At 45.7% G+C, this 15,000-nt stretch overlaps 2 protein-coding genes across 2 annotated transcripts in view; one reads left to right on the top strand and one right to left on the bottom strand.

Annotated features, from left to right (window-relative positions):
- Window positions 1-9,919, bottom strand: part of LOC308151717 (zinc finger MYM-type protein 4-like) — a gene marked incomplete at both ends in the record, with an annotated part of 12,754 nt that extends 2,835 nt beyond the window's left edge. The window contains 8 exons of the mRNA XM_080524631.1: window positions 1,634-1,748; window positions 2,193-2,344; window positions 2,644-2,815; window positions 3,558-3,818; window positions 4,384-4,496; window positions 4,750-4,894; window positions 9,148-9,213; window positions 9,869-9,919. Coding sequence (XP_080380757.1) covers window positions 1,634-1,748; window positions 2,193-2,344; window positions 2,644-2,815; window positions 3,558-3,818; window positions 4,384-4,496; window positions 4,750-4,894; window positions 9,148-9,213; window positions 9,869-9,919 — 1,075 coding nt within the window. The remainder of the gene's footprint in view (window positions 1-1,633; window positions 1,749-2,192; window positions 2,345-2,643; window positions 2,816-3,557; window positions 3,819-4,383; window positions 4,497-4,749; window positions 4,895-9,147; window positions 9,214-9,868) is intronic.
- The window catches only part of LOC308149791 (hydroxyacid-oxoacid transhydrogenase, mitochondrial-like), a gene marked incomplete at its 5' end in the record, with an annotated part of 90,043 nt that overhangs the window by 55,709 nt on the left and 19,334 nt on the right, over window positions 1-15,000 (top strand). Inside the window, 3 exons of the mRNA XM_080522680.1 lie at window positions 13,189-13,266; window positions 13,684-13,789; window positions 14,549-14,701. Of these exons, the coding sequence (XP_080378806.1) occupies window positions 13,189-13,266; window positions 13,684-13,789; window positions 14,549-14,701 (337 nt within the window). The remainder of the gene's footprint in view (window positions 1-13,188; window positions 13,267-13,683; window positions 13,790-14,548; window positions 14,702-15,000) is intronic.

Here is a 15,000-nt window from a genome sequence, read left to right as displayed (position 1 = left end):
CAGGCGCCCCAGCGGCGGAGCAGATCGAGCACGCAGGCCGACCGGAGGCCCCTGAGGAGAGGCCCAGAGAGCTCGGCGCATGGCAGGCAAGCAGAGGCGAAAAACCTGTACACAGCTTATCCAGGGAAAAAGCTCCCTGGCTCTTCTCAGCTTGTTCCGGGCTGGGGGTTGGGGGTTGGCGGGTAGGGGACTGGGCCTGTAGCTGGGGGCCTGGAGTTGGGGGGGGGTGGCCCGGAACAGGGGGTTTGGGGTCGCTGAGTTGGAACCTGGGGTTGGTGCTGGGGTGACGTGGTGGTTCCCGCCGGTCTCTGCTCCTGGGTCTGGAAGCCTGGGTAGGTGTCAGAGCTGGATATGACATGTGCCTGAAAAGATACAGGAGTGAGAGAAGGGAGGTGTGCATGGTTTGTGTAGTGTGCATTTTGGTGTCAGGCGGGTGATCAGTACTTCCCTGTGACCCAGTGGTGTTGGTCATCCTGGTGCTGGTGGTGCTGGCAGAGACGGCTGGTTCGGCTGTGGGTTGTGTGTGGTGATATTCTGGTGAGGGTAGGAAGTGGGTCAGTGCTGTGTACATGTGTAGGTGGTGGAAGGTGCAGTAAACTTCCCTGTTGGTGTTGTGCGCTGCTCCTCTCCTGGTCCTTGTGATGGTGATACTGCTGACCAGGGCTTGTGCTGGAACGGTGGTGAAGGTGATAGTGCAGGAACTGGTGGTGTAGTGAGGTAGGCCCGGGGTGGGGGGGGGTTGGTCGATGCGGCGCGGCATGGGGGGGGGTTTAGAGGATGACGTCCTTCCATCTCTCCACCCCCCACACCGCTCTTGCTTGATCCGGGTTATTTTTAAAGTCAACAATAGCATGGTCCCTGAGGCAGAGGGTGATTCTCCTCCTCAGGGTTGTCAGGTGGACGCTCTGTTTCTGATAGACCCTGATGTTCCTCGTCTCCCAGAGTACCTGCTTGACGGCGCTGATGATCCTCCACTCTTGTTGTAGTTGGGGGGTTGTGCACCCCCCGGGAGGACCATACAGGATGTTCTCGCCCGTCAAGCGGGGCAGGGTCAGCAGGCTGTTTAGGGAGACAGAGGGAACAAACAGGGCCCAGACCCGCCTGGCCACGGGGCACTCACAGGTTCGTCAACTAAAACTAGGCTAAAACTAAGAAGGTATCAAAATGACTAAATGTGACTAAAACTAATGTGGATCTTGGTCTAAAGACTAAGACTAAATGAACCCTGGGTGTGTCTAGTGTCTCACCGCTGGCTGTGACAGTAGGTTTAGTGTGTAGAGGAGGGTGTGAGTGTGTAGAGGAGGGTGTGAGTGTGTAGAGGAGGGTGTGAGTGTGTAGAGAAGGTGTGAGTGTGTAGAGGAGGGTGTGAGTGTGTAGAGGTGGGTGTGAGTGTGAGTGTGTAGAGGAGGGTGTGAGTGTGTAGAGGAGGGTGTGGGTGTGTAGAGGAGGGTGTGAGTGTGTAGAGGAGGGTGTGAGTGTGTAGAGGAGGGTGTGGGTGTGTAGAGGAGGGTGTAGAGGAGGGTGTGAGTGTGTAGAGAAGGTGTGAGTGTGTAGAGGAGGGTGTGAGTGTGAGTGTGTAGAGGAGGGTGTGAGTGTGTAGAGGAGGGTGTGAGTGTGTGGTCTGGTGTCTCACCGCTGGCTGTGACAGTAGGTTTGAACTGCTTCAGCAGCTTGGTGATCTCCCCAGTGAACTTGCAGTAGATCAGGTCAGTGAAGATGTTCTCCATGCGGCCGTTCTCAGACAAGTGCTGCAGAGAGAGAGAGAGAGAGAGAGAGAGAGAGAGAGAGAGAGAGAGAGAGAGAGAGAGAGAGAGAGAGAGAGAGAGAGAGAGAGAGAGAGAGAGAGAGAGAGAGAGAGAGAGAGAGAGAGAGAGAGAGAGAGAGAGAGAGAGAGAGAGAGAGAGAGAGAGAGAGAGAGAGAGAGAGAGAGAGAGAGAGAGAGAGAGAGAGAGAGAGAGGAGATCACTGTGTGTTCACACAGGGCAACAGCACCAAAGGCATGGAGGTGTGGAAGTGGTATTGTGTGTGTCTGTACATGTTCATGTGTATGTGTGTGTCCCTGTGGGTGTGTGTGTGTATGAATCCCCCCGTATGTGTGTGTGTGTGTGTGTGTGTGTGTGTGTGTGTCCTACCTGCTGGATGCCGAGGCAGAGGTAGAAGATGCTGTCTGTGTGTGTGTGTGTGTGTCCTACCTGCTGGATGCCCAGGCAGAGGTAGAAGATGCTGTCGGGGCTGTAGGCGTCCTGGTTGGGCCTCCGGGCCTCGCAGATGAAGCGACAGAGGCCGTAGCCCAGCTCCGCCGTGGTGCACTTCAGCACGTCCTCCTTCAGAACCATCTGGCGTGCTGGAGAGCATCCAGGGAAACATGGATGGTAAATGGTAAACAGACTGACTTATACAGCGCCTTTATCCAAAGCGCTTTACAACGGCCTCTCATTCACCCATTCACACACCAATGCTGGGTGCTCCTCCCCCCCCCCCCCAGACTTGCATACGAAGCGAGGCTTCTCCAGGTCCGGCTGGGTGCTCCTCCACTAGACCCACCTCCCCCCCCCCCCCCCCCCCCCAGACTTACAGAGGAAGCGAGGCTTCTCCAGGTCCGGCTGTGTGCTCCTCCCCCCCCCCCCCCCCTCCCAGACTTACATGTGAAGCGAGGCTTCTCCTCCAGGTCCGGCTGGGTGCTCCTCCACTGGACCCACCTCCTCCAGGCGTCCACCCCGTACAGGTGCTGCAGCTTGGGGGGCTCGCCGGGCACGACGGGGGTCTCCGGGGGCGACGACGGTTCTGCCGCCGCCGCTGCCGTTCGCGACTTCCTCTGCAGGGGGCGAAACGGGAGGAGAGTGAACGAGAGACTAAAGGGAGGAGAGTGAACGAGAGACTAAAGGGAGGAGAGTGAACGAGAGACTAAAGGGAGGAGAGTGAACGAGAGACTAAAGAAGGGAATCACAAAAGACAAAACCGTCATCATAACATCTCATGTACAAAGTATGGACGGTATAACCCTGCCACCCCCGCCCCCCTGGACATTGCTGCGTTCGTTAACTCTGTGTTCTATGTGCTCATGTTATCTGTTGCTTGTTGTTTCTGTGTTTTCTGTTTTTCCCATATTGTCAGCGTCTTAGGGTCAGGGATAGAGATAGGGTTAGGGTTAAGGCTAGGGTCACAGGCAGGGTCAGGGTTAGGGTCAGGGTCAGGGTTGGGGTCAGGGATAGAGATAGGGTTAGGGTTCAGGCTAGGGTCACAGGGGGTAGTGGTGGTCTAGTGGATAGTGAGTTGGACTTGGGATCGGAAGGTTGTGAGTTCAAATCCCGCCTGAAGCCACACCACTACTAGTGTGCCCTTGGGTAAGGCACTTAGCCCTCAGTTACTCCAGGGGGAATGTCCCTGTAATTCGTAATTGTAAGTCGCTTTGGATAAAAGCGTCTGCTAAATGGCAAAATTAAAATTAAAATTAAACAGGCAGAGTCAGGGTCAGGGTTAAGGTCAGGGTTGGGGTCAGGGATAGAGATAGGGTTAGGGTTCAGGCTAGGGTCACAGTCAGGGTCAGGGACTCTCACCTGTTTCTTTGAAGGGAAGCTGTCGCAGTCTCTGTGTCCCTTCCCTGTTTGTTTACCGTCAGGGACTGCTGACGCTGGCTTGCATCTCTCCTCCCTCCCTTCCTTCTCCTCCTCCCCCGCTTCCTCGGCCACCATCTCAGCCATGAGGATCAGGTCGGCCTCGAACGGGTTGGAGGGGATCTTGGCCTTGATCTCCTGGATGGTCTTAACGATGCTATCGGCGTTGTCCAGGGTGACGGGCAGGAACATGGGGACGGGGACCTGGAGTGGGAGAGAGACGGGGCTTTAGAGTACGGCTGTTAGCGTGTTGTTAGCGTGTTCTGGTCCATGGCTCTGAGGTGTATGTGTGTGTGGGGGGGGGCTGTTAGCGTGTGGGGAGGCTGTTAGCATGTTCTGGCTGTTAGCATGTTGTTAGCGTGTTCTGGTCCATGGCTCTGAGGCGTGTGTGTGTGGAGGCTGTTAGCGTGTTCTGGCTGTTAGCGTGTTCCTATACGTGCGAATATACTTGGCAATGAAAATAATTCTGATTGTGATGAGTTGTTCGGTTGTTAAGTCTGACGTCACGCGTGACGTTTAGCAATTTCCGGGTCCAAATAAACAATTCCAGTGTAAATTCTAGTACCAGTGTACTAAAGCGGTAGAATGACAGTTCAATCGTTTTTTAGACTCCTATCTATTCATCTAACAAGGGACACCGCACTGCGGCACTTCGAAGAGAGCGCCTCAGCCAACGTTGAACCCGGAAACACAACTTAACAACCGAATTGTGTGAGTGATGGAGCTGGCAGTTGGTGGTTGGTAGGTGAGGGCTGAGGTGTTAACGTACCGGTATGGGCAGACCTACGGTCTGGGGGACGTACTGGGAGTACAGGTTCATGGGCACTGGGATGAACACCGGCACTGGGACAGGAAGTATCAACACGTGGGGGAAGCGATCCTCTGGGGAGGGAGAATAGATGTGTATGTTCATGTGAATACATTTAGGTACATTAGTGTGTGTGTGTGTGTGTGTGTGTTCATGTGAATACATTTAGCAGGGTTCGACATTAACGCTTCCCCGCTTGCCCAGAGCAAGTAAAAAATTCGCCGGGTTTGTTTGCGCAAGTTGGTTATAAATAAAACAAACAACCTATACCCTACCCTATGCATGTGTGTTTGTGTGCGTTTTGTGTGCAAATGTGTGTGTGTGTACCTGTCTGTGTCTCTATGGTGGTTGTGAGGGGTTTACACATGACGCCCTTGTTCTGGACCATGGGCTTGCAGAGCAGGGCCTTGTTCTTCAGGATCCTGGGCGGCGGGGGCGGGGGGCCCTTCACCACGTCCGTCTGCGTGCTGGCCTACCACCCGGTGGAGAGAGACGCTCATTACAGGCACTTTTTAACGATATGTGACACGGTCTGGTGAAAAGGTCTGCATGTCGGCAATTCTCAAGTGAAACGACCATTATTATTTTTTTGATATTACGAAATGTTGAAGAGCCCACTCAATAAAACAAACAACAGTTTTAGGATCACTAAAAGTGACCTTGGACCTACTTGGGGACTTTTCCACCAGACCCTGTCACACAGAGAAAATACAACATGTTATGACAGCGGAGGGGGTTCTCAGAGTTCTCTACCATCTCCCAGGGCTGGACTGGGACAAAAATTAGGCCCTGGCATTTTTGGCCCAGACAGGCCCACCCCAATCGGTCGGACCACACCCACCAGCACAAAAATACTTGCCTTATATACTCGTCTTATATACTGCAGGGCTTAAAGTACTCCGGCACAGTGCCGGATTTCCGGCGCAGGAGAATAAAAAATAAAATAAAAACTGCAATTGCGGCATTGCGCCGACGTTGTGGCGGGGGCGCTGTTTCACAAATAACTTAGCTTTCGTGTTTGCTAGCGAAACAGCTGATAGTTGATGTTGACTGCTCAAGGAGAATACATATTTGAAAGTACAGAATGCCTGAGAGCCTTATATTGCATTATATTACATTATATTTTGAATGGCCATCTGGTGCCTGAATATTGTTTTTTCCTTTACATATATAATGACATTTCCACCATAAATTGATGGCGAAAGGGCACAAATTGGTGCATATCAATTCACCAGAATGCATGAAATTAAGTGTTTGATGCTCGTTTAAGGACCCCCAGACAGCCCCGCTTCATGGGTCCCCCCCGATGTCAAACACCACTGGTACCAAAAACCCTGAGTAGTGACGGGAAGCCTTATGGAAAGTGGTGCCAAGAAGGAGAATATAAGTGATAGTGGCTTAATAAGTAATCAGTTTGTTCTTTTAAAGACATGTATATATTTTATTCTGTATTGTTATAGTGATAGTGGCTTAATAAGTGATGCAATCAGTTTTGCCTTTTAAAGACATCTATTTTTTTATTTTTTTTATTAAGTATAAAACAGTATTATGCTAAAACACAAAAGCCAATTCTCTAAACCAAATGACCAGTTCTCTAAACACATTTAATAAAACTAGCTCCCATTTGCCAAAACCATAAACACATTTCACATGAAGACACAATTCACAAAACACAATCCTCCTTTTCTCATAAATCTAAACACATTTTGTCTTGCTAAAACACAAGTTGCAAAAAACTCTGCTCAAAATGTCAAATTCTCAAATTAAAGCTCATGTGATGCAAAATGCTTGCCACAGTCAGCAACATTTTAACACAATGAACACACCTGGCTTCATTCATTAAACATAACGACTCAAAATGTAAGACAAAATGTAAGACACAAATGATTGTGGTGTGTGTGTGTGTGTGTGTGTGGTATAGTACCATAAATAAATAAATAAACATCACACCCTGAACATTGTTTTCAGTGAGTATTGTTGTGTGTAATGGATCCTCTGTAGTGTTTGCCTTGAGTTGTGATACAGTACAGTATTGTACATGTTACGGTACATGTGGGAATACGGTACATTTTTTCAAACCTTTATTTACGTAAAACTCGATAGGACAACAGTGCAACAACTTCACGGCTGAACTTTAGTAACATTTCGGACATCATATGCCATTTAAAGGGGGGAAATAGATATCTAAAAATGCATGACTATCATGCAAAATCAGCCTTACTGTAATGTAAAATATGGAATGTTAGATATAACGTTAGACAGGGAGCGCAGATTTATTTTTATGCATGACTATCATACATGTGGGAAAACGGGTTAGGGTGAGGTGCTATGGTGCTAGGGTTAGGGTTAGGATTAGGGTTAGGTGCTAGGGTTAAGGTTAGGGGTAGGGGTAGGGTTAGGGTTAGGGTTACGGTTAGGGTTAGGGTTAGACATGCCAGCATGTACCAAGTCACCCTAGCACCTAACCCTAACCCTAGTTTTCCCACATGTACCGTATTCTCACATGTACCGTAACGTTGAAGGAAGTTATACTATTTCAATTACTGTAACTCTCACCCACCCCTGTGGGTAATTTGCGTACTTCAGAATGGTCAAGAGATCCCTTTAGAAAGAAGTCGATTGTCCACACGTAAGATCAAGTTCGAATTACTGTACTGTAATGTATTTTAGTTATATAGTAAAATTAGCCAAGCATTACAGTAAAACATTCATGAAGAACATATACATACTGTAAAAGGATATTTTCCAACAACATGCATACTGTATTTTCTGTAGATTTACATACTGTTCATATGAAACACACACATCTATGAATGCCCAATACTCTACAGTGATATATTCTGAGAACAGATACTGTAAGGTTTCTAAAAATGTCTTTTGGCAGTTGTGAAAAAAAAGAACATTCTCACACACGGAACATTGTGTTTTCAGTTGTTTTGTTGTAGTCTGTAATGATGCTTATAGTGTTTACATTTTTTAAGGCTTTGAGCAGCTGTTTTGGTGTGAAAGTTTGAGTTTTGAAGAGAGAAGGTGTGGTTTTGCTTATGTAGCTTTAGAAAAGTGTGTTGTGTTTAGAGTTTGGGAAAATGGAGGAAAGTTTTGTGAAATGTGTTTTAGCAATTGAGAAAAACTGTAATACAGTACAGGTACCATACAACGAAATGTAGGAGGGGGGCCTCCCCTGGTGCTTTGAAAAAGACTAAAAACACGAGGGCCAAGGGTAAAATAAAAAAGGGAAAAGAGCTGGTTTACATAAATAAAGGCTATGTACACTATCTACTATACTACTATACTATACAATAAAACACTGTGCTGTACTCTTTGCTATGCTATAAATATCCTAACTTTTCCTATATCTGAACCTTATGTACACAAATGTTGTCATATTGCACATAGTATTGTTGCACATTCATTTAAAGTATTAATGCATTTTAACATTGAGACATATATTTTGTATTGACTATAAAATAGTATTAATGCATTTAAACATTGAGACAAGAAGCTGTCTTCTGTACCCGCTCTCCCAATATCTCAAACTGTGACCCCCCTCCCCAAGAAAAAGTTTCAGGCACAGGATTTTTTCCCACTTTAAGCCCTGATACTGTGCTGTACAGTCATATGACAAACTGTAGTATTCCCCCAAACCACTACAAAGACGACTACATACATTAAGCAATGGTACCAGTGCAAGTAGACCAGTGTACTCAGTGATCAGATTCCAGAGCGAATTTACGAACGCAGCCTTGTTGTCTAGATTTTTTTTTCCATTATCAACCTATCATTGCGCTTTAGAGTAAAACAAAGCACGCAACTGTCGCGTCTATCTTTTCATGGCAACTCTACATTGTGATTTACAAGGGATATTAACTAATATTAAGTAATATTATTACTTGGTTACATTTTGCAATTGATCCGCGGTACACATGCGTGCCGAACTGTGGGGGGCGATCCGTTACACCCCTAACAGCTACCTATATTTTCCTTACCGGGTCAACGGTTACAGGCTGACTCGGCCCCGCTTCTTCTGTATCCTCTCTATCCTCTGTATCTGTACCCTGCTCCCGCTCCTCCCTGCTAGCCTCCTCTTCAACCTGTTGCTGCTGTGGTAAACTTGAGGGGGCAGAAAACATGTCCCTAATGTTTACACATTTGGCAGCATCTGCCTCGAGTTTCTTCTTGTTTTTCTCCCTAAGTTTTTCCCAGCCTCCCTTCCGTTTTAGTGTGCTTTTGCGCTCCATCTCTCTCAGTATCTATCTAGTAACTATCCAGGCTAACTAAATGTATTTTGCCGGCCGGCTCGGCCCAAAACTACCGCGAAACTGAGACGGAGGTCTGGTGCTGCGTGGGTGCGTGACCCCTGACCCCCCCCCCCCCCCTTCTCTCTGTTGATTGGGCCAGCCCAGTGTCTGTACAGAAAAGTTACCAATGGGCCGCTGTCCCTGATTTATGGGCCGTTCAATGGCAGCTTTCGATTTATGGGCCGTTCGATGGTAGCTTTCGGCCGGGCCGGCTGGCAAAAAAATAAAATAAATAAATAAATAAATAAAAAATGTTGCCCAAAACTACCTCCACTTCTACTCCGACCTCTTCTTTCACCATCACTCCCTCCTCCCTCATTTCTTCTCCTCCGTCCTCTTCTTTCACCATCACACCATTCTGCATTACCACTTCTCCTCCATCCTCTTCTTTCACCATCACTCCATTCTCCTCCACTTCTTCTTTCACCATCACGCCATTCTCCTCCACATCTTCTTCCTCCAGCTTCACTACCACCATAGTAGAGCCTGTCGTCTGGAGAATAAGGAGAGAGAGAGTAAGAGACACTATGTGCGTGTCTGGTGTATGCGCGCGTGTCTGGTGCGTGTTGGTGTATGTGTGTGTGTGTGTCTGGTGTATGTGTGTGTGTGTGTGTGTCTGGTGTATGCGTGTCTGGTGTATGCATGTGCGTGCTTGATGATTCGCTCCCGCTCGTTAGGGCTGCTCTTCTATTGGGCGAGGGAGGCAGGGGGGCGGGTCACACACAGGTATAGACAAGACACCGCGAAACTGAGACGGAGGTCTGGTGCTGCGTGGGTGCGTGACCCCTGACCCCCCCCCTTCTCTCTGTTGATTGGGCCAGCCCAGTGCCTGTATCGAAAATTGTCCAATGGGCCGCTGTCCCTGATTTATGGGCCGTTCAATGGTAGCTTTCGATTTATGGGCCGTTCGATGGTAGCTTTCGGCCGGGCCGGCTGGTATTTTTTTTTAAAAATAAATAAATTAAATAAAGAATGTTGCCCAAAACTACCTCCACTTCTACTCCGACCTCTTCTTTCACCATCACTCCCTCCTCCCTCATTTCTTCTCCTCCGTCCTCTTCTTTCACCATCACACCATTCTGCATTACCACTTCTCCTCCATCCTCTTCTTTCACCATCACTCCATTCTCCTCCACTTCTTCTTTCACCATCACGCCATTCTCCTCCACAACTTCTTCCTCCAGCTTCACTACCACCATCGTAGAGCCTGTCGTCTGGAGAATAAGGAGAGAGAGAGTAAGAGACACTATGTGCGTGTCTGGTGTATGCGCGCGCGTGTCTGGTGTATGTGCGTGTTGGTGTATGTGTGTGTGTGTGTGTGTGTGTCTGGTGTATGTGTGTGTGTGTGTGTGTGTGTCTGGTGTATGTGTATGCGTGTCTGGTGTATGCATGTGCGTGCTTGATGATTCGCTCCCGCTCGTTAGGGCTGCTCTTCTATTGGGCGAGGGAGGCTGCGCAGAAAGGCAGAACAATATGTTATTGCTCGTATATATATATATTTTTTTTAAAAATGCCCGTAGATGATTAGCTCTATCATTAACAGTGGTCTAACAATGATGCGCGTGTAAGTAGCGATGGCCCTGACCTTAACACCCGCATAATTAATGTAAGCAACCTGTTCTCTAAATAATCATGCGGGTTCCTGCAGGTTTCAACAAGTTACATTTAAGACCTTTATAAGACCACTTTTAATAGATTTTAAGACCTATTGAGCAAGTATTGGTATTAGACTCACATTCGTTGATTCTTTTCATTAGCAATGCTGGGTGATCTGTTCTGTTGCATATAGAACAAGGATAATGTAAGTTAGCCTACTCTATCAATTTCTTGATTCATTTCCATTGCTTCTCAACACATTAGATATAATAGCATAAATAACAGAATAAACTCACACACGTACTTACACTCACTTACACTGCATAGCCTACATACTGAGATATGGCACACACACACACACACACACAATATTTACTAAACCACACACACCGTTGCTACCACTGCAAGTTTGAAGAAACTCATCCGTGTTTCTCTTTGCGCCGTTTTCTTGACTTCAAAGTAAAGGCGTGAATTAAAACAGCAATGGAAAGTAATAGGGTCACAATATTGTATCTCTTATTTTGGCGGAAATAAGGACAAATGACCCAACAGAAAAGTATATATCATTTTGAAAAAATATGTATTTAAAATGTGCATATTGGTGCTTTGTTTATTTGTATAAACGGGATTGTACGGAAATATTTTTCTGATTTCAATTCATCTCTGGTACCACTCTACTCTGCAACACTTCTGGAATATGGATTCAGATGAAAGTTTCAACCGTGAGGATTGTCAATACAAATAATGATTGGTCCTCCGCTGTGTCTGGACAAGGCACTTGTTGTGTTGGGACAGTAAAGGGACAGTCATTCTTCATATGACACCCCTCATGGTTGAGACTCACTTGAGAATCTATACTAGAAGGGTTTTCAAGTACAGTTGTTGTCAAGACCATGCTTAGATTTGGAATTTGTGTACAGTCCACTATGTGTTCCCTATGCAATCTCGAGGGGACACAGTACAGGGCCAATAATTATTTGTATGACATTACATTACATTATATTACATTTTGACATGTGTATGTAAATGTAATGTTAACATGTTTGGTATTTAGCAGACACTTTTATCCCAAGCGACTTACAACAAATACATTTGACTAAGTAAGTGAATCATCTATCTATCAGTCATAGCAGGAACAAGTAATCTATGTTGAAACTCACTTGATATACTAGAAGTGTTGTGGAGTAGTACAGTGGTAGTAAAAAATCATGTTAAGACTTGAAATATTATTTGTGTAAAGTCCATTATGTGTTCACTATGCAGTGCAGCAGTCTTTCATCAGGGCAATGTGGATATTAGAAGAATTACAAACACTAATAATACATTAAGATTCAATATTTATGTATCAATATCTTTTGTGGTTCCTTTTGTGGTTCCTTATTAAAAAGCACCTATGTTACTTAGCAGCTTCCAAAAGAATATTTTTTTTATTATTTTTTTTTGCGGGGGGGCCTCGGGATTTTGCGGTACGCCACTGCATCCATCATACAACACAAGCTTCTGATATGTCATCAGTCATGAACAACTAACTACATTTGACTGATTGTATTTGATTATAATGAATAAGTATATATTTTAATCACTATGACGGCCATAGATGACCTTTTCCTGCTATGACTGGTGGATAGATTATTCACTCACTTAGTCAAATGCATTTGTTGTAAATCGCTTTGGATAAAGGTGTCTGCTAAATGCCAAAAATGTATTCTGATTATATATATATATATTACATGCCATTTAGCGGACACTTTTATCCAAAGGGTAACACACTGAGTTGCCCTCCTCCTACATGGAATAGGCTAATGCTGCTCTACTGTTACGAAAACCACCATTGTAGTTTGCTATGAACAACTAACTACATCTGACTGATTGTATTTGATTATAATTAATAATGATCTAACTAGACAGATACAATTTCTGTGGAAATTGTGACGTGTGCTTGTCGTCGTCCCCCGGGCCACTCCACTGCATCCCGGCGAAGACCGCGTTTCTCGAGCTCACCCAGGGACCGAGCTAACTAGCGTATTATAATGAATAAGTTAAAGCAATATCACACGAGAGGGAGTGCTGTTATACTGAATATCACACGAGAGGGAGTGCTGTTATACTGAATATCACACGAGAGGGAGTGCTGTTATACTGAATATCACACGAGAGGGAGTGCTGTTATACTGAATATCACACGAGAGGGAGTGCTGTTATACTGAATATCACACGAGAGGGAGTGCTGTTATACTGAATATCCCACGAGAGGGAGTGCTGTTATACTGAATATCACACGAGAGGGAGTGCTGTTATACTGAATATCCCACGAGAGGGAGTGCTGTTATACTGAATATCACACGAGAGGGAGTGCTGTTATACTGAATATCACACGAGAGGGAGTGCTGTTATACTGAATATCACACGAGAGGGAGTGCTGTTATACTGAATATCCCACGAGAGGGAGTGCTGTTATACTGAATATCACACGAGAGGGAGTGCTGTTATACTGAATATCACACGAGAGGGAGTGCTGTTATACTGAATATCACACGAGAGGGAGTGCTGTTATACTGAATATCACACGAGAGGGAGTGCTGTTATACTGAATGTCATAACAGACATTAGAGAGATGCAATATGATGATGATGATGATGAGGAGGAGGAGGAGGAGGATGATGATGATGATGGACATGGAGTATTGCTCAATGAAGCGGTGGTGTGGAGGGTCAAAACGTCCCTTTCAGGAGATGAACATGACACATACACACGGTTATAGATACAGCATAGGGACACTTTTGTAGTGTTTAGATAGTGGATGATGTGTAGTCAGTTGTCCAGCTGTAACTGTGGGTGGTGTGATGTGACCGATGCTCATGTTTCTCTCTAGTCCCCACCACAGCAGGAACGGGCAGCGAGACTACAGGTGTCGCCATCTTTGACTTTGAAGAGCTGAAAGCTAAAACTGGTATGGTAGAGAACATTTTTAATTTTTACATTTTGTATATTTGATTTTGGAGGTAAAAATAATAATATATACAGTATACAGCTCATCCTTACAATCTGTGAGCCAGTTTGTTCCCTTTTACTTACCATTTTTTATTAACACATTTTTAATTCCAGATGTTTTTTTACCTACTTTCATAATTTGCCAAAAAAAATGCCATTTATGGGGGAGTTGTGTAAAAGCGCAGTATCACTTTGATAATCTTTCGACCTGTGGAACTCAACAACGCTTGTGCAACGTGTGCAACAACGCTTCCAGAGAGCTCACCCCTCTACTGTGGTTGACACACACCAGCTTCCTTTCTTTCTACGTACATTGTTTGCCATGTTCTATGTGCTATTCACTACAGTGAATCTCAATGACCTTCTTGTCCTCCAGGCATCGCCAGCAGAGCACTCAAGCCCACCCTGGGTATTGTCGACCCTCTTCACACTCTGCATATGCCTGAACGGGTGGCAGCTAACAGTGGCTTCGATGTGCTATGGTATCTACACAACAATCAGTCAACCCTTATACTGTAGCTAGCGTATTAGCACTTTAAAAGGCTGCGTTCTCAGGTCAGCTGTCAAGGTTACGAGCCACACATTAACTTCCTAGAAAGGTTGCCGAACAATATCACCTGCATGTAGGTCCAAGGTCATGGCCACATGTTGAAAGGTGCCCAAATGTTGATTAAATTCAGATTCAGATTCAATTTAATTGTCTTTGGCAGAGTACAAGTACAGAGAAAACAAAACACATTCGGCATCTAGCCGAATAGTGCAATAGTGCAATAGTGCATAGTGCAAAAAGCCATAAAAGTGTGGACAGATATGTACAGTGAGATATGTACAGACTTTTGGCCACCTTTCAACATGTGACCATGACTGTTGATCTACGTTCAGGTGATCTCGCTGTACAACCTTTCTAGGACCTTTCCTCCACACTGTGGTTTCACCACCACCTTATCACACTGGTGTCAGGGAACAGACGCTTTATACAATGATACTTAACTGAATGTATCATTGAGGCAGTTGTAATTAGTGATGCTGAGGAACATCAAACACTATTGTAGCTTAATATACAGATGTACAGTCTGTTCAGTGGGATGTACAGACAAGGGCGAGATATGTACAGTGAGATGTGCCATGTTCTACCAACTGAGCCACAGAGGACCATTTTATGAGTCTATGTGCAATCAGTATACTGTATATATCAATTGTGATGTATTGAGTGTTTCCTCTTGTGTTTGTCCCCTGTGTAGCCACGCCCTGGAGTCATACACGGCTCTGCCCTACCACGAGCGCAGCCCCTGCCCCCCCAACCCCATCAGCAGGCCCGCCTACCAGGGCAGCAACCCTATCAGTGATGTCTGGTCCAGGCACGCCCTCAATGTGGTGGCCAAGTACATGAAACGGTATTTTTTATTTATTTATTTATTATTATTAAAGAAACAAGATATGACCACAGGTTCCACCAAGATTTGAACTCGGATCGCAGGATTCAGAGTCCTGAGTGCTAACCATTACACCATGGAACCCTTGCCTGTGACAAGCTGATCCACTGAGCTCACCTATGAAGTCAAGATAATCTGAAAGAATCCCTTCGACAAGTTTTTTAAATTGTTGAAACAATGTTCTTTTTGAAATGTGTGGAATGTTGGGATGAACATGTCCTCGTTAGTATAGTGGTCTGTATCCTTGCTTGTTACGCAGG

This window comes from Nansenia antarctica (genome assembly GCF_963989245.1).
Source record: "Nansenia antarctica genome assembly, chromosome: 2".
Classification (NCBI taxonomy): domain Eukaryota; kingdom Metazoa; phylum Chordata; class Actinopteri; order Argentiniformes; family Microstomatidae; genus Nansenia; species Nansenia antarctica.
Note: the sequence above shows the minus strand (reverse complement) of the source record. Positions and strands in the feature narration are given on the sequence as shown.